Source organism: Hermetia illucens, chromosome 3, assembly GCF_905115235.1.
Source record: "Hermetia illucens chromosome 3, iHerIll2.2.curated.20191125, whole genome shotgun sequence".
Lineage (NCBI taxonomy): Eukaryota > Metazoa > Arthropoda > Insecta > Diptera > Stratiomyidae > Hermetia > Hermetia illucens.
The window spans coordinates 22,549,085-22,568,661 of record NC_051851.1 but is presented as its reverse complement, the minus strand read 5'-3'; the positions used below and the strand labels follow the sequence as shown (position 1 = coordinate 22,568,661).

The following is a 19,577-nucleotide window of genomic DNA, read 5'->3' as shown; positions in this document are numbered from 1 at the left end:
ACTATCCAATGGGCACGGTTCGCATGACACCCTGGATTGGTGGATTAGTTTTTCGACTCGCCAGTCTAGATCCGTAGGGTTTTATTAATAGTAGGTTCATCTCGCACAGGGTGTGGCTGTCACCAGTCACTCAGGATCTTGGCAGATAAGAGGCTTGGTTGGAAACATACCGGCTTCGAAGAGAAGCACATAATAGGATGGCTTCCAGGGAGCTATATTTTGCGTCGTGCTTGGCCCCAATCAGACCCTAGCTTTCATCTTGAGTTTTTAATTTCCTATCGCTTCCGTTTTTTTCACAATCTCGTCCTGCGCCAGCATATCTTTTCTGTTTCTTTCATTTTCTTTTGCTTCTTTTCGTTAACCTCTGTATATACCAACCACACACGACATTCACACATCAATGTACTTTAGTCACCTTTGTTTCACGTCCGAAGAACAAGAAGAAATTTTATCTCCCAGTCCCCAGGAAGTAGGACTTTTTTAAGGAAGAACTGCATACGTGCAACTCCAGTAGCCACTGATAACATATCTTAACCAGTGGCATCATAGGCAACAGGCTATCACTTTTTTCACGAAGGGAGCCATCGTAAGCGTGTCTGGTGGGATTATCCTTGCATCGTTCGTTTCCGAGGCTCTGCAGAACAAAACTCAAACACTCATTTGTTCTGTCTGGTTTAAATTTTTTGTTACTTCTACTAGTAATTTATCCAAGCCTTCCTAGAAGGCGTGCTAGAATTTTTCTGATTCAAATCGGGCTGAAGTGTAAAGAAACTTTTTTGTTGAGAATGCTGGGAGTCCTGAGTGCGCACCCACTTGGTGACGGACCGGACCACTTGGGAAGTAACTTACTTTCTCTTTTCTAGTCCACGGACTCCTCTTTTTTGAGTTAAACCCAAGTTTCCAAAAAAGAACGATAAAGCTGACTGACTGTTTCGTCCAGGGCAGCGGCAACTCATCAGACGCTGCCTCACCTCTGCCCTGGGAGTAGCGTGACCGAAAGTAAGGTCAGATGGAAATCGCTCCACTTAAATATAATCGCAAACACATAATGGGTACGAATTATATTCAAGTGAAATCCGTTATAAGTCCAGACCTAAGCCAGGCCGAAGTCAATTTTTTGTTGAGGTTGCTGAGTCCGCATCTACTTGGACGGCCCATACCACTTGGGAAGCAACTTACCTCCTCTTTTCTAGTCCCTCTTTTTTGAGTTAAACCCAAGTCTGGTCCCAGGGCAGAGGTGAGGCAGCGTCTGATGAGAAACTATCAGTCAGCTTTTCTGTTCTTTTTTGTAAAGAAACTGTTTTCACTGTTCGGTCGCTTCAGTTATTTCCAATTGGTCCTTAAAGCCTTACGGTAGTTATTGGTCGTCTTTATCGCAGTTAGAGTGCATCGTGGACTTGCTTTAAAACTGCTTTCTGAGAAGAGTGTACTCAATTGCGAGATGTCTGTTAGGTTCACCTTACACCAAATGTAAATACGTCTAGAGAGGGGGAGTTTTGATTGGGTCATGGATTCGGTCCGAGAAAGACTGTGAAATGATTTTCGTTTAGGGATTGAGGAGTCCTAAGTCTGCATATACTTGACATTGGACCGGTCCAAATGGAGAGCAACTTAATCCCACTCTTTATAGTCTACGGGCTCCTCTTTTTTTTGGATTTAACAGCCGACTTTCAAAAATCAAAAGAGGATCGAAGACGGCTATGGTTTCGTATCAGGGCTGCCTCACCTCTGCCTTGGGAGCAGCGTGACCGAAGCGGTTGTTATACGCTCCCTTTTTCTAATTCGCAAAACATGGCAAGGGTGCCAATTATATCCAACGTAGAGGAGCCCGTGGGCCGTAAAGAATGGGAGTAAGTTGCTCCGAACTTAGGCCCCCTGAGTCCCTAAACAAAAATTGTCTAGCTCCGGCCAAGCTTTGGTCCGAACTGTGGGCGGATACGTTGGAATCGGCACCTTTGTCGTGTTCCGCGAATTACTAAAGGGAGCGTATTACACCTGCGATCCGCTTTGTTTCCGCTGCCCCCATGGTAGAGGCGAGGCAGCGTCTGATGGGTTGCCTCTGCCCTGGTATGAAACCGTCTTCGTCTTTTTTTTTGATTCCAGAATATTCCATGGCTTCATTGGTGTTCGACTTTTTTCGGAGATAAAATGCAACAATCTGCGGCTATAATGAAAATGAACACTCTCTGACTTTTTTCGCCCCAAAGCGATAGACCGTTGTTCTAATCAATCTACTCTTTCCGGTACTTCACATTAGTTCCTGCCATCATAGCAGCACCATACATTATCGTTTTTATTGTTGGCCTTTTAATAAATTTTCATTCACCGCAAAAACCGCGCATAGTAACGACTTTTTCCTGCAATTTTTTCCCATCAAAAGCTACTGCATGCGAAGCTTTTTAACGATTCCCGGACATCATCATTATTTTCATTTTAAAGCGGAGGTAAAATTGCTGAGCTATCCTTTACTTGGTATAAATCGTCCTTTTTCAGGTTGTTTGAAGTTGGCAAAACGTGGAAAAAGAGAAATTAATTTTTATAGTCGCAATACGCTTTTAAGCAAATTATATAAAATGTATTTTTAATGGCTGATTGGGAAGGGATGATACTATGTATTTAACGCTAATGACTTTTCTCATATAATTTTCCTGTTAAAGCTGCTTTTATGTGGAAATTGTTTTTAGCGGTGGCCGGCAGAGGGATTTTATGCTTTCCTATTTCAGGATTGGGATTATAATGAGTCCCCATTGAGGGTTGAAGGACAAATGCAAATCCTTGGATGCTTTCTTATTCAATTAGTGAGAGCATTGTCTTTTTCGCACCCGGTCATCTCAGGGGCTCAAAAATCATCGCTAGGTATACCATAAAACGTTATGTACTTCGTCAGGGTGAAGGTCGGTTTGTCTTTGTCTCCAAGCTCTGTTTCCATAGTCCTGTCGTCGGAGGATACTTTCATCTGTTTACCTTGTCAAAATACAATTTTCACGTCTTACTGTTGGAAGCAGGATAGACGGGAGTTGCACGTCGCCTACGCAACTGTTTTCACCTGAATATTTTTAGTCTCCAGCAGAGGTGGAAGGACTTCCTCCTGTAAATTAAATACTCATCAGATTCAACTCAAATTTGCTCTGCCATTGCTTCCCCTATGCAAACACGGCTCTATCCTAATTGCCTAGTCCCAGTAGGCAATGACAAAACGAGGTGAGCAATGGGGTTGGGAGGCTTAATAAAATTCGAATTATAATGTTATCTCGTTTTATGCATACGCACTTGGATTTTATCTTTTATTTTCCTCCAAATCAAGTTATCTGAGTGGTTGCTGTTTTTAGCCCCCACTTTCCACACTTTTACATGTTTTATGGCTTTTTTCTGTGATGGTTTTTTCTAATTTCTTCTATTTTTATTCCAGGTCGCGTTGGTTGTCCACATTATATGGCGCCGGAGGTTGTTTCACGACGTCTGTATGGAAAAGGATGTGATGTATGGGGTGCAGGTGTTATGCTCCATGTACTACTTTCGGGGCGGTTACCATTTCTTGGATCTGGAAAAAGATTACAAGAATCGATAGCACGAGGACGAATATCGGTAAGATGAGTTGGAAATCTATTATCATAGATATTTCAATTGTTTCAGGCAGATGTGGTTGAATCTTTTCTGTCTGGCCATATGGTTGTTTGTTTTCGGATTGAATTGGATTATATTTGAGCGTTTTCAGAAAGTGCAATCTCTTGCTGAAATGTGGGATCCGTTCTTGTTGAACTTGGCCAGAAAATCAATTTCATTCATACATATGGAAATCCATGTTAATTGGAAGTTTTTCTGGCATTGAAATTCATCTTTATCTTTTTCATAATATTTGTAAATGAAAATTGCCCCCTCCCCTTAATAATTTTAATAATGGATTCATCTATTCACCCCCAGCGCCCTGCTGGGGCTGTTCGCATGTTTAACTCTACAGAATATAAAAGGACGGGCAAGTGTTGAGTTGGGTGTCAATCACTCGATCTCACCCCAGGTCCGAATTCTGATCGTCATGGATGGATTTTTGGGATCATCTTTGTGTTTGTTCTGCTGCACTAGGTTTAAAACTTGCCCAGTGCTAAGTCGAATGATAGTGATGGAGAGTCCCATTGAGTAATAACATATGGAAAAATAACAATATGAATCAGGAGACTCTGCGGATGCCTTTCGCTTTACAAAGGAGTAGACAGGATATATGAATATATAAGGATATGCGTAGCTGCGAATGGCGAAACCAACAGGGATGGTTACCGTTGAAAGCTGTACACGATCATGAGAGAATCGGTATCCCCAAAAAATTAATAAAACTGACTAGGTCGATTCTCAACAATGTGCAAGGCCAGAAAAAAGGAACAGGATCACCCCCCAGACCTTTCAACATCAATAAAAATTTAAGACAAAAGGATGCTCTATCCTTTTTTTCTTTAGTCTTTGTTTTGTTCTCTAGCGGGGTCAGCTCATTTCGATGGATTGAGTCATTTTTGAGTTAATAGGCTGACCTAGGTAAAGGCGACATGCTGGCCAGCTAGTATATGGAGCCATCGTTGTTTTGGTGGACTTTTAATCATTTGCCATAAACTTCGATGTTCAGACCATGTTACAAATGAGTTTTTGTCAGCACGAATTACATGACAAAGAGTATTCTCTATTTTTTTTTTTGAGAATTGTGGGGTCCTAAGTCCGCATCAACTTAATGCTGGACCGAACCAAATCGGGAGCAACTTATTCCCTCTGTTTTTGGTCCACGGATCTCTCGTTAAGGGCTAAGCACCCAAACTTTACAAAAATGTCAGGCGATGACGGCTTTACGGTTTCTTACCAGGACAGAGGCAAATCGTCAGACGCTGCCTCACCTCTGCTCCCGGAGCAGCGTAACCGAAGCGGCTCGCAGATGTTGAGTACTCCTTTGTATAATTCACAGAACACGACATGACTACGAATTATATTGAGCGCAAACCCGCCTTATTAATCAGAGCTTGGGCAGAGCTAAAAATGCTTTTTTTTTAGAATTGCGGGGTCCTAAGTCCGCATCAACTTAACGCTGGACCGGACCAAACGGGGAGCATCTCTATCTTGCATCTTTGAATTCGTAGTTTGGACTTGAAGGTAACATGGAGAATAAGGTGGAAACGTTAGCACCAAAAACGCAGCTGTGACGATGAAATTCGCGCATGGTTGTTTGTAACCAACGCGACCTATATCAGCTTACAAAAACGGTTTCGCTCGAAACGTCTCAAAGCCCTTACTGTACAATGCAATGGTCGTTCCCGTCCTCAGGTATTCTTCAGAGACTTGCGTTCTAAGTAAGAAAAATTACAACTCTAACCCATGTTTAAAGGCAGGGTGGGTTACTTAATCCATATGTGTGAGGATGACGCAACCCACCTATGAAGGCAATATCTATGGTAGTAAGACAAAACGTGGCAGACTCTGCTTCAGATGAAGTGATAGGTCAGGGTAGCAGCAAGCGCTTTGGAATATCAAATTGGTGGATCTAGCCACAAAACGGTTATGTTTGGGGTTCCTTATGAAAGCACGCCTAGGCCGTGCACCGGTTCTTGCAGCGTTGGTGATTATGATGAAAATTACTAGTATAATCTTTTTTGTTGGGGGTAGGGAGGTGAAATACTTTTACGCAACAAATGCCGGACACATGAGTCCGGCACTTGTAGGTAGGTAGATTATCCACTAAAAAAAATACCTAGCTCACCTAGAATTCCAGTCCGGAATCGTTTGACATATTACCTCACGCCAGGACTATCCTGTGTAGGAGCGAAACCCCATTGGCTCAGAGAGCATCAACTACCCTGGCATCTCTAATATTCATCTCCCTCCATTAAATGCAGTTGAACGATCGTTATTTTCCGATTGTGTTCAACGAAAATTTGAAATGCCCATGTCCTCTGAGCACGGATAGTCCAACTGTGCTTTTTGTTGAACCACGACCGCATGTCCTTGAGCCTGCCAAGCGGAGATGGTAATAATTCCCTGGCCTTTTCTAAGGTTTATAAACCTCCGCTCGGCAGCAAGAAGCGATCGTATTAATTCCTGCTATCGCCAGTACTGGTGTTTCCTTACTGAGAGAGTCAGCCCATACTTCGAAATCGTAAAAAACGATGAACTGAACAGCATTCATCTGAAAATGACGCCTTATGGTTATGGAACCTTTAACATTGGACATTAGCCGACAAATTGCAAAACGTGCTACCTTGCCTGCAGTGTTACGAATCTACTCGAAGAAACTCATCTTCATGTCTATCATCATGCCGAGGTATTTAACCACCGGCTTCCACAAGACCATGGTTTCACAAATCTGAATAGGCAGGACCTCCTTGATCAGGACAAGGGTCCGGCTCTCTTTATAGCTAGGGAGAATCCATGTTCAGCCATCCATCTGGTAATTGCCAGCGTCACCATTCTCAGTGTTCGCTAAGCTTGCTCAACCATGCGTGCGGTAACGAATGACGCAGCACAATCCGCGTAACAAAGTAAATGCGATTCATCAGACATCTCGAGTCGTAGAAAAATATCGGATAAGGCGTTCCAAAGGTCCGGGCCAAGTTTAGATTCTTGAGCCTCCATGACAGTGGTGCCACAGCCAGTTTCACCGCTTAAAACACTTTCCCAATCGTATTAATTGTGGATTCACTCTTAAACCATATTGTGTTGATGAGTAGTCTCCCGCAGCACGTATTGCGTCAATCAATCTTGGCTAGATGAGCTTCTCAAGCAGCTTCCCCGTTGTGTTAAACATACGGAGAGGGCGATACGCTGATGGCGCATTGAGATCGCCTTTACCCTTGCTTACCAGCACAGGTCTCGCAACCTTCCATCCTCAGAAAAAATACCCGTTATCAAACATGCGTTGAATGCGCTGAGTAGGAAGTTTGGCTTATATTTACATTTAAATTTCAATACTTTGTTGGGAATACCATCCGGTTCTGGTGCTTTTTTATCCTTCATGGACTAAAAAGTGTCCTCTAGTTGCTTTACAGTGAAGAGTGGGCATTCCTTAATACTCATTTCCTCAACAACAGCGTCAGAAAAAAAGGGCCTGCATGATCAGAACTACCTTCGCTTCCATGGAACAGGGTTATCGATGAGCAGCAAGTTCTTTGGTAACCAACTTATACCTTAGGCCCCATGACTCTCTCTGCTAACCTAATGAACAACGGTCCTGCCAGAAGCGTGCTTTATTCGTTGAATTCGTGCTGGAGTTCCGTTCTCTTATGTTCTGTGAATCTAAGGGTCATCTCATCTTGACCTCTTGCACGATGAGCAATCCGACAAAGTCAGAGGCAGTTCCTTTATAGGCTTGCAATTTTCATTACAGGTAAATTCCCGGGGCTGAGTTTCCTTTTGGGAACCGATTCATTGTAGGCTGCGGTGATAAGGCCCTTGTTGAAAGACCTAAGGATTTATTCGCAGTTCAGCGCTTGGATATTGTCGCTGACTTATCCCTCTTGAGATAGCTTCGAAAAATTTTCCAGATATTTCACTCAGGTGTATGCCGGACGTCGGAACATTGAGCGGAGCCGTTTGTCACTTCGAAGGAAATGTACTAATGATCACTGGCCGTGCAAGCCTTCTGTACCTGCCATCGTTGGACCGCTGACACTGAGCACTTCGTAGCAAAGGTTACGTCAAGGATAGTTCCCTGGCAACCAGGGGGTCGGAATATCAGAGTGATACCAGCATTTCGAACAATACGTCCTGTCCTCGCTGCTATCTTCAGAATCTGTGTGCCTCGAGAATCTGATTGAAGCAGTGAGTGGCCTGGCGTTAAAGTTTCCTTCGACTCGAATTCGAACTCTCCCTTCCGTGTTTATAATCTCACCCTCTAAGGCTAGACGAAAGCGGACATACATTGGTTTAGTGTGAGCTAAACGCTGAAAAAAGTCACTTCCACACAGCGAATCTAAACGAAGCCATCTCCTCGATCATAGCCCGTACTCGCAAGTTAACCGTATCTCTCCCCCAGATGGTAACAGTGCCAGATATACCGACATACCATGATAGTGGGCATCTATCTCAGTACTGTTCGCTGCGAAGCAACAAGTTGACTCTTCTTTCTTGCATCATCTGTCCAGTCAGGTAATGAATGGTTGAACTCCTATGCATGTTTGCTTGCAGTTTGTGGATCATAGTGCTTGGCTTTTCGCTTTCTCTAAATTTCCTTTGAAGACCTGACACCGCAAAGAACAAGCAGCCCAAAATATTCACCTTTTATGGAGTAGACTCATTGACACGGAGGATATGCGATTTGAAGGTGCTGCTTGCTTGTTCATATGAGGAAATTGGGGATGGTTTGATTTTATGGTGACATTAAGGAAGATGATCTGTTTTTGTTAAAAAAATAGCGAAAGTAAGGATCCTTAAGATGTCGGAAACCATCCTTCCCTTAAGAATACTTTTCTGGCAATTTTGCGGGTTAAGACCTAGTTTGCACTTACCGATAGAGCTCATTAATATGTGAATTCAGATGTGCCCCGCCATGTACGTCATCCTTCGTTTCTGATGTCAACAGTAAAGTTGATTGGGTTGGTAGTGATTTTTCGTGATATCCGCAGTGAAAAGCGAAAAAAGAGTTGTCGAATGGCTTGTTGGATCCCATCTGGGCTTGTGTAGAGAGAGGAGAACCATTACTTAACTTTTACTAGGAATTACCGCCCTTCTAGAAAACTATATGGAGTCAAAAAGAATGCCTATATCAAAGAGACCGTCTATGTAGATGCCTTCTGGCTTATATGATCAAGGCCTCTAAGCATACTTCCAGGCCATGTTGGTAAGAAAATGTTTGGCAGGACAGGGCGAAAGATGGGAATTAAGGATACTAATTGGCCCACTGACCTCAATGTCAAAGCTTCGGTCAAATATATAGTGAGTGGAGTAAGCTTGTTTAAAATGGTTGGGAAAGCCGTCTGCAGTATAAGGATGGGATATATTTTCTGGAAAAGGCGGAAATCGTAGTGATATTTGTCTAAGCTCCCTACTCGTGTTAGAGTTTAGGTGGGTGTTTGAAAATCGCTTATGGACGTAGTTGATGTCCTGGGTCCTTTCACGGATTGAGATGTCTAGGTAACCTACTTATCCTCCCTAAGATTTCATCATATTGGATGTCTTTCCCCGGGAGGAAGATAAAGTTACGAAAGTGGGGGATTCGTATCGGCATTACCTCATCATATCATCATCATCATCAACGGCGCAACAACCGGTATCCGGTATAGGCCTGCCTTAATAAGGAACTCCAGACATCCCGCTTTTGCGCCGAGGTCCACCAATTCAATATCCCTAAAAGCTGTCTGGCGTCCTGACCCACGCCATCGCTCCATCTTAGGCAGGGTCTGCCTCGTCTTCTTTTTCTACCATAGATATTGCCCTTATAGACTTTCCGGGTGGGATCATCCTCATCCATACGAATTAAGTGACCCGCCCACCGTAACCTATTGAGCCGGATTTTATCCACAACCCGGCGGTCATGGTATCGCTCATAGATTTCGTCATTGTGTAGGCTACGGAATCGTCCATCCTCATGTAGGGGGCCAAAACTTCTTCGGAGGATTCTTCTCTCGAACGCGGCCAAGAGTTCGCAATTTTTTTTTTGCTAAGAACCCAAGTTTCCGAGGAATACATGAGGACTGGCAAGATCATAGTCTTGTACAGTAAGAGCTTTGACCCTATGGTGAGACGTTTCGAGCGGAACAGTCTTTGTAAGCTGAAATAGGCTCTGTTGGCTGACAACAACCGTGCGCGGATTTCATCATCGTAGTTGTTATCGGTTGTGATTTTCGACCCTAGATAGGAGACATTGTCAACGGTCTCAAAGTTGTATTCTCCTATCATTATTCTTCTTCGTGTTTGTGTTTGACCAGTGTGGTTTGATGTTGTTGGTTGATTCGTCTTCGGTGCTGACGTTGCCACCATATATTTTGTCTTGCCTTCATTGATGTGCAGCCCAAGATCTCGCGCCGCCTGCTCGATCTGGATGAAGGCAGTTTGTATATCTCGGGTCGTTCCTCCCATGATGTCGATATCGTCAGCATAGGCCAGTAGTTGGGTGGACTTGAAGAGGATCGTACCTCTTGCATTTACCTCGGCATCACGGATCACTTTCTCGAGGGCCAGGTTAAAGAGGACGCATGATAGCGTATCGCCTTGTCGTAGACCGTTGTTGATGTCGAATGGTCTTGAGAGTGATCCTGCTGCTTTTATCTGGCCTCGCAGATTGGTCAGGGTCAGCCTAGTCAGTCTTATTAATTTCGTCGGGATACCGAATTCTCTCATGGCCGTGTACAGTTTTACCGTGGCTATGCTATCATAGGCGGCTTTAAAGTCGATGAACAAATGCTGCAACTGTTGTCCATATTCCAACAGTTTTTCCATCGCTTGTCGGAGAGAGAAAATCTGATCTGTTGCTGATTTGCCTGGAGTGAAGCCTCTTTGGCATGGGCCAATGATGTTCTGGGCGTATGGGGCTATCCGGCCTAGTAAGATAGTGGAGAATATCTTATAGATGGTACTCAGCAACGTGATACCTCTATAATTGCTGCACTGTGTGATATCTCCCTTTTTATGTATGAGACAGATAATGCCTCATTGCCAATCGTCAGGCATTGATTCGCTGTCCCATACCTTGAGCACAAGTTGATGAACCACTTGGTGTAACTGGTCGCCTCCATATTTAACCAATTCGGCTGTAATTACATCGGCTGCTGGCGACTTATGATTTTTTAGCCGATGAATTGCACGGACTGTTTCTCCTAAACCTGGTGGTGGCAGTATTTGTCCGTCGTCTTCAGTTGGTGGGACCTCCAACTCGCCGATGTTCTGGTTGTTCAGTAGCTCATCAAAGTACTCAACCCATCGCTCTAATATGCCCATTCTGTCGGAAATCAGATTTCCCTCTTTGTCTCGGCAGGATGAGCATCGAGGTGTATAAGGTTTCATCCTGCTGACTTGTTGGTAAAACTTGCGCGCCTGGTGCGGTTGCTCCCTGTACTTTTCTAGTTCACAAACTTGTTGGTTCTCCCAGGCTTCCTTTTTCCGTCTGTGAAGTCGCTTCTCCGCTCGACGGAGTTCGTGATAAGTCTCTGCGCGTGCCCGCGTTCTTTGAGAATGCAACATTACTCGGTATGCGGCATTCTTCCGTTCCGTTGCTAGCTTACATTCATCGTCAAACCAGCCGTTCCGACTCCTTTTGCGGCTGGGGCCAAGTATGTTTGTGGCCGTATCCATAATAACGTTCTTCAGGTGATTGTGAAGATCATTTGTTGATGCTTCATCTCCAGGTCCTCTGTTGACTGCGGTTATTACGGCATCCATTGTCCTCTTATAGGTGTCGCGGAGGGTTGTGTTGTGGATGGCTTCAGTGTTCACTCTCACCTGATTGTCAGAGGGGATTCTAGGTGGTATTGTTATTCGAGCTCGGAGCACCATGCCAACGAGATAGTGATCCGAGTCTATATTGGCCCCCCTATATGTTCTGACATTCATCAAGGCTGAGAGGTGGCGGCGTTCGATCAACACGTGGTCAATTTGGTTGAAAGTGGTCCCGTCTGGAAAGGCCCACGTATATTTGTGGACGGCTTTCCGCGCAAACCAGGTACTTCCAACAACCATTTCGTGTGACCCTGCTAACCGAATAGTCCGCAGTCCGTTATCATTTGTTTTTTCGTGTAAGCTATGGGAGCCAACGGAGCCTGAATACGGGCTCCTTCCCTACTTGTCTGTTAAAATCCCCAAGTATGATTTTGATATCATATCTGGGACAGGCTTCGAGGGTTCGTTCTACTGCCTCGTAGAAGGTATCCTTCTCCGACTCTGCAGTCTCCTCTGTAGGGGCGTGAACGTTTATGAGGCTTATATTTGTAAACTTGCCTCGCAAGCGCAGAGTGCATAGCCGTTCGCTTATGTTTTCAAAGCCGATAACAGCAGGTTTCATTTTTTGGCTGACTAAGAAACCTACTCCGAGCACATGGTTTACTGGATGACCGCTATAATATATGGTGTAGTGGCTCTTCTCCAGGAAACCGGTCCCTGTCCATCGCACCTCTTGCAACGCTGTTATATCAGCCCTATATTGGGACAGGGTATCGGCTAGCTGCTGATCAGCTTCATCTCTGTACAGGCAGCGCACGTTCCATGAGAAAATGCGCAAATCTTTATTCCGAGTTCGTTGCCGGGTCCGTCGTTTTAAAATCCGTCCTGTCCGAGGCTCCTGTTGTGGCTTCGTAACGAGTTGTTTTCCGTGTAGGGTTGTCAGCCCTACCCAACCCCCAACCTGGAGGACCAGTTGGTACAATTTGTCCCGTTTTTAGGCGCGGGAGACTCGCCTTCATTCTTCTCCGTCTGCAGCTTTTCGTTAAGAAAGAGCTCCCAGCGGTCACCACGTGGACGTGGAGATAGCGTTTGGTAGTAGAGCTGTTGGTGTTGGTTCAGCAGGCATTTCCCAGGTTTTCTGCTCCATCGTGGGTACCAATCCACGTTTCGCCCTAGGACCTATACTACCCTTTGACCACCTGATCATATACCTCCTGAATTTAATCCATTGTAGAGTTAGGTACCCTCTGATTTTATGAGATTCGGAAGAGTTTAGGATTTTGGGGTTAGTTTGTAGCCCGCCAATAGAAATTTATAAATTCCTGTGTTGTTAGAGCTGGTTGGCGGATAGCTCGATTCGGTAGTTGGATATCCGGAATGATGGAATCGTGATCGCCGATGCCTGGAATGCTTTGAAGGAAGTGGAAGCTTTTCGGTGCGGGATTAATATTAGTGCTGCTGCTTTTCAAGCAAAGTCGACTTTTGTGCACCATCTTTCATTTGAGATAACCAGATAGCAGTGCAAGGGAATTTACATTCTTTTATCTCGACGAGTTTCTCAGAGTGGCTGGTCTTCTTCACGCGTAGATATTGGACAGTTGATTTCTCCCTCTGTAAGTTGGGTAAGAATATACTCAAAGTCTTCCATGCTTGTGATAAGAGGCAACTAAAGGCGATAGAAATTAGTAGGTAGGAAGCTGCAAATTTACTTCAAATAATTTACCGAAATGTCAACAGCGCCGGAATGTGTGCACACGGTTTCTGGAAAACGCGCACGCTCCTTGACAGTGGTAGCCAGGGCGCTCAGAAAGCTCGCTTTGTCCAACTCGAGCGAGAACTCTAACGATGTAAACTTTACATTCTGGGCTTAAGCAAGGTAAGATGATGGGACGCTCCCTATCCTTCCTTCGGCAGTTTACTTTGGATAGCCGAGTAGTAGGAGATATGAATCTGGTGTTGGGTTGTTTTTGACGGCTACCGCAAGGCCTGTTCTTTTGATTTATGAAGCGGTTTCTGACAGGATTTTGACTGCAGGATTTCGGTCCAAGTTAAGGAGCATCACAATCGCAGTTCAGAGGACGTTTCCTAAAAGTGGCATTGTTGTCGTGACCATCTGATGATGGCTTGCTTCCACTAGTGTGTTGCATCCGCCTGGAAAGATCGATGAGCATTGAGCCGTCATTAAACAAGCTCTTTTTTTTCAGGCGCTACGCAGGTATTCGACCACGTTGCGAAGTGTCGGCAGAAGATCCGATTGACTGCTCCTACTTCCTCCTATATGTGTGTAACATTACACGCCACAATAACCGAACTCCCCACTACGAGGACACTAGGGTCTTTGGATTTTTTTCGACCGTGAACTTCTATAGTTCTCCACTATAGAAACTTTTCTGTCCTCCTCGTCGAGGTTTTGTTACAAGGAAATTTCATTACCGGCTCAAAAATGATTCTAACATATCAAGCCACGCTTTTTTGGTCGATTTTTGGGTGGCTTTTTATCATATCTTAGTTTGCGACTTCTCCATCTTAAGTTTGTAACCTCTCGACAATAGGTGCAATGCAGTATTTATCGCTGATTCCCATTTGGACGCGATCATAGTGTCTTATGCTACTGATCCACCGCAACATTTTCGTCTGCATTACCTCGAGGCGACATTCATTGGAACTAGAACATGAATTTATTATGGGGAGTGAATTTGGACAGATATCAATTTCCCAGAAGGGCTGGGCAAACTCAAGGAGAAATTTGAAAAAGAAGCATAAATGCCAAATTCTAGATGCGATGCGAGTATATAGGCAATGTTCTTGCTGTTTCCAAAAAGCCAAAACTGAATTTCTGCCGGCGAACCTCAACTAGACCACAAGAAGGATTCATGCAAACATAAAAGGAGGAGTGAGGGAGCTTTGTAATGTAGTACAGGTTGTAATGCAGATCCCTCGAGAACAACAGCCACCACAATGACTTTTTTGAGCACTTCCTTCCATATCACCTAGGTTTGTTGATATAATACCTTCTTCATCTTTTCTCTGTAGATTTATTTTCTTAGGCATTCAAAGCCCTTCCAGGGTGACTTTCGACCTGAAAACTCAGACCCTTCGTGCTCTTAGCTCCTAGCCAATCATATGGCGATACCACGATATATTATTCAGTGTCCCAGAGCAATACTTTACGTTTGGGTTGCGTTTATTTTAGATTGCTGGAAGTTATTTGCACGAGGACCAACTTACTTTTCCAAGCCGAAGTCTCGCACAGGGCTATAGATTTTTGTAGGCTTCCTTGGTCCATCTCGCCAGGAATTGAGTCAATTTCAAGTTCTGTGTGAATTCCTTTCTCCTAAGTGATAGTCAATATTTGTAGGTTAGTCTAAACTTCATTTGATTTTAGTACCAGAAGAAATTTAAACTTTCCAATAGCCAGAATTCGTATCACCTTCTAAGAAGCAATTTTTCATTCTACTTTTCATTTCAGGTTGACGCACCCGAATGGAAATCAATTTCAACTAATGCCAAAGATTTAGTTACGAAAATGCTTTCACCAAATCCACACAATCGGCCGACAATATCAGAAGTTCTCGAACATCCTTGGATACGAGTAAGTAGATTTTCTCTTCTAGTCGTCGATCAATCTGTATCTGAACATCTCCTATGCAATCCCAAATATTCATTTTGTGTTCATTGTTGCATTCCAGGATCGTGACAAGCTACAACGACAACATCTGGCCGAGACCGTTGAAGAGCTGAAACGATATAATGCACGAAGGAAATTGAAAGGAGCTGTTCAAGCGATAGCTGGCGGCATTGCCATGGACCCACTCTATGGCACGGATACAGATACAAGTGAGTAGATACTTGGCTACATAACTCGTCCTCATTTCTTGTCAACTTCTTGCAGAAATTCATGTTGTGTTGAAATGCAACTTTAGAATATTTGCGACACGCGTCTTTGGAAGAAATGTGTTTGCGTCGACACTTTTGGACGTTTAAATCATGTCATTTCAAAAGATAGTTGCAGAAAGTTGTGGTTCCTTCTTCATGTTTGTTGGGGGAAAAAGTTGAGAATTTCCGACAGAAGTTTGACTCAGATACTTGCCATTTGATAGGTACTTTTACCTTTAGAAGAGCTAGTAAAAGTTATAATCGAATGTTCATTCAATTTGAATTCAAGTTTTCATGGTAAAAATAATAAATAGATTTTCCTTTGGAGAATCTATGAAGATGGAATTATACCAAACGAAATATTGTATATATTTTTGATAGAATGGCTTTTTCGAGGAAAGTCTTTTAGAGGGTATAAAAATCTTTCTGGGAATATGAAATTGAATGGGAAATTTAGAATTTTTGACACATTAGCATAAGCAAACTTAAGATTTCTGCAATTCATGCTTTTCTTCAGAAGAAAATGTATAGAAAATATACACACGCAAATGTGAGGATATTTTAGGGGATATTCAACCATCTGAGAGCTGACTGTGAAGATATGTTTGCTTATTTTAAATAGGACTTAACTGCTTATTACTTTTATTCTCGACTGACTTCAACCAAGACGTAATTTGACTAGTTGTCGCGGAAATTGCCCCAGATATGACATCTAAATTATACTGGTAGATTTCAGCGGCCGATTAGATAGGTAGTCAGCTTTCGATGGTCATTGACACCCTAAACTGACATAAGCGTACCAAAAGGGGCTACTTTCAACCAAATTGGTCACATTCTAAACGAATACCACCAGCCGTGATGAAAGGTAGAACAAATTTGGGAGGACGATATGGACTCGTGTCACTATCTCGGTGGCATGGTGTATCGGGCTTGAATTAGGGCCAAACATCTGACACCCCTCTGATGATTATGTGAGTAAATAATGAAGCGAACTGGAATGAGGCTTTCTGCAGCACCTAACATGAGAAATGTGAGGCACAATAATTGCAGTTATCAGACTCCTCGAAGCTCCAGAAGCTTCGACAATTGGTCTTCACAACAATCTGAAGGAAATTATCATTGATAGGGTCACAAAAGTGTTTGGCCCCATTCGCAAGAATCGTCGGAATGATTGGTTAGATGATGATCGTGAGCTACCAACGGAACGAAAGAATGGTAATACCGGGTGATGGAGCTATTTGAAAGAACGGGGTGAGCTTACCGCTCTAAGACTTACCGTGAACTCTGTCGAGCGTTAAAGCGACTTCGGAGACAGGAAAAAGAAACCTGGGAGAGCCAGCAGGTCTGCAAACTTGAGAAATGCAGGGAGAAACACCAGAATGAGAAGGTTTTATCAACAGGTTAGCAGGATACAGTCATGTACACCTTGACTTTGGGCGATTTGTACCTTTTTTTTCTTAACACACTCAATTTATTTTCTTTGATCTTGTTACAGATAGTTTATGACTAAAATTAATACTAGACTTATCTCTAACAGCTTCACTTTACCTAGAGACTAACATTTTGCTTAATACTAGACTTAATTTACGGTAGTATTAATTTATCCTATGGCTAATGCTATAGAGGGGAAAGTCAGGAAAAACCCCTCTTATGTTGTTGTTTGTTCGTTGGATAATTGTGTTGCATGAATGGATGGAGGAAGGATACATATAGGGGAAGGTGGTGTTATTGGGCGGTGGAGTAGACGAGGCCAGGGCGATGTCGATCGTATGGGCGGTTGAATATGATCATCTTCCCGCCGCGATAACTGCTGTTTTGGGAGGAAAGGGTTAGGAGGTCTGAAGGGAGGGGATGGTGGCGGTATGTGGGGTTAGTGTTATGGCTGCGTATGTGGGAGTAAAACTGGATGAGGTTGTTTTCATGGGCTTGACATTTGATGAGGAATTTGGTTAGTGAGGTAAGGAGGATCTGGTCTATGCGGGAGCACTTTACCTCGATATTGGACTAGGAAAGGGAGAGGCGGAAGAACCTCCTTTCGCGTACCCGAAGGCGCTCCATTTGAGCTGAGGAGATGTCACACCATGCGACGAGTCCATATGTAATTAAGGGACGGATTAGCTGCTTATAGCAGTAAGTTTGACTTTGGGGAGGATGGCGGAGTCTTTCTTAAGGATGGGCCATAGGGTTTTTAGTCCTGTTAGGGTCTTTGAAATGATGGAATTTACCTGGGGTACGGGTGATAGGCGGGTATTGAGGGTTATTCCCAGGTATTTATTGGATTGGACGCAGGGAATGGTGGAAGGTCCGATCTTGATAGTGAGGTTGCGGGTGTCGGCCAGCATCTTGCGGGTAAAGGTGGCTCTACCGCGGAAGACGATGGCTTCGCATTTGCAGGAGTTAAGTAGGAGTTTCCAGGATTAGCGGAATTTGTTGAGGGTTTGGATTGAGGTATTGATGCGGTTTTGGGCGGATTGTATTCTCCGAGAAGAGGTGTAGAGGATCAAGTCGTCAGCGTATTGGATGGTTTTGACTGCTTGGGGGGAGTTGGTAGGGTGCTGGAGTGGGATATCGGCGGTGTATAGGGAGAAGAGGGTTGCTGACAGGACTGAGCCTTGGGGGATGCCTGCGGGTGGACTGTAAGGGTCGGACAGGGTATCGTGGATACGGACTAAGGATTGGCGATCCGACAGGTAGTTAAGGATGAGTTTGCATAATTGTGGGTGGAATTTGAAAGTGTGGGATAGTTTGTAGGTGAGGCCGTCGTGCCAGACCACGTCGAAGGCTTTCTGGATATCGAGGAGGCAAGCTGTGGTGGGGATGTTGTTGTTCAGTTGGGATAGGATGTCGGTTTTGAGGACTAGGAGGGCGTGTGAGGTGCCGCGGCCGCGCCTGTTGGCAAACTGGAAGGGGGGGATAATGGCGTGGTCGGTGATGTGTTGGAGCATGATATCGTGGATGACGTGTTCGAAAATTTTCGATGTCACGTTGAGGAGGGAGATGGGGCGGTAGCTGCCCGGGGGAGCTGAAGGCTGGTCCTTTTTTAGGATTGGGACGATGTGGGCTCGTTTCCATGGGGTGGGAAAGTGTGCAGAGAGGAGGCATTGATTGAAGAGTTGGGCGAGAAAGGGGCTTAGGGTTTTGGCGCATTTTTTTAGGATGATGATGGGGATGTGGTCGAGTCCGGTAGATTTTTTATTATTTCGGGAGAGGATGATGGATTCAACTGTTTGGGGTGTGACGGCTTATATTGGTAAGCAGTGGGGTGTTGTAGGTTCGGATGGTGGGATCGAGAATTGGGTGTGGATAGCTGGCGTGGTAGTGAGGTTGTGTATGTATTGGCGCACCGCTGTTTCTGTGGGTGGGTCGGACAAATGTCGGGTGGTGTGGTGGGCGGCTAGAAAGCTGTTAGCAATCAGGTCGGCGTGGGCTTTGGGTGAGGTGTTGTGTGGGAGGACCTTGGCTGAGCGGGGTTTGGCTAGTCGGGGGCAGGTACCCCGGAGTTTATTGCATGTTTGCTGATTAAGCGAGATGTTCGCATGCTTTACCGCGTAGTGATCAGCGTATACCATCTGGATCTGGGATTGGATGCGTTGTGTGAGGGAGTGGATTTGTGACTTGAGGAAGTTAAATTGAGGAGCGTACCTGTGTCTGTGGAGTTGACGTCGTAGGGTTGATTTTTGTTTGATGAGGTCTAGGATGTGTGGTGGCAGGGTGATTAGGCCCTGGTAGTTTAGTGGTCTGAGAGGGATGGTTTCGTTGCAAGCCTTTTGTGTGGATTCCGTGAGCTTTTCCACGGCTGAATCGATTTCGGTAGGAGACGGATTGGACGGGAGGCGGATGGTCGGGAGTTTCTCGGCTAGGTTGTAGTTGAGGCGTTGCCAGTTAGTGGCAGCGTAGCTGGGAAGGAATTTAGGCTGGGATTTGGGGAGGTGGTCGGTGATATTGAAGTGGAGAACCACTCCGTCATGGTCGCTCAAGCCGGGGATGGTGGGCAGGTCTTGGGGAGAGGTAGGCGTGCTGGGGTGTACGAGAAGGTGGTTGCTTACCAGGAAGAGGTCGATGAAGGAGTGGGTATTTTGCCTGTGGTAGGTGGGTTGGTTGGTGGGGAGGAGGGTGAGCTGTAGAGGGTGGGAGTGTTGTGAGTACCAGTTGGCTAATCTATTGCCATTGGCATTTATAGTGGTGTTATACTAGGTGTTATGTTTGGCATTTAGGTCGCCCCCTAGTGCAAGGGAGAAACGCTTGTTTCGGCTGACTGGGAGGGCTTTGAGGTGTTGTGTAAGGTTGCAGATGTCAGCGGGATTGAGGGTTTGGTCGGGGCAGTAGAGGCTACCTAGGAATGTGATGGAGGAAGGGCCATT

The 19,577-nt window shown here is 44.7% G+C and overlaps 1 protein-coding gene across 1 annotated transcript in view; it reads left to right on the top strand.

Annotated features, from left to right (window-relative positions):
• LOC119650926 (peripheral plasma membrane protein CASK-like) overlaps nt 1-19,577 on the top strand; it is a 291,137-nt gene that overhangs the window by 258,258 nt on the left and 13,302 nt on the right. The window contains exons 8-10 of the mRNA XM_038054153.1: nt 3,410-3,585; nt 14,810-14,932; nt 15,030-15,177. Of these exons, the coding sequence (XP_037910081.1) occupies nt 3,410-3,585; nt 14,810-14,932; nt 15,030-15,177 (447 nt within the window). The remainder of the gene's footprint in view (nt 1-3,409; nt 3,586-14,809; nt 14,933-15,029; nt 15,178-19,577) is intronic.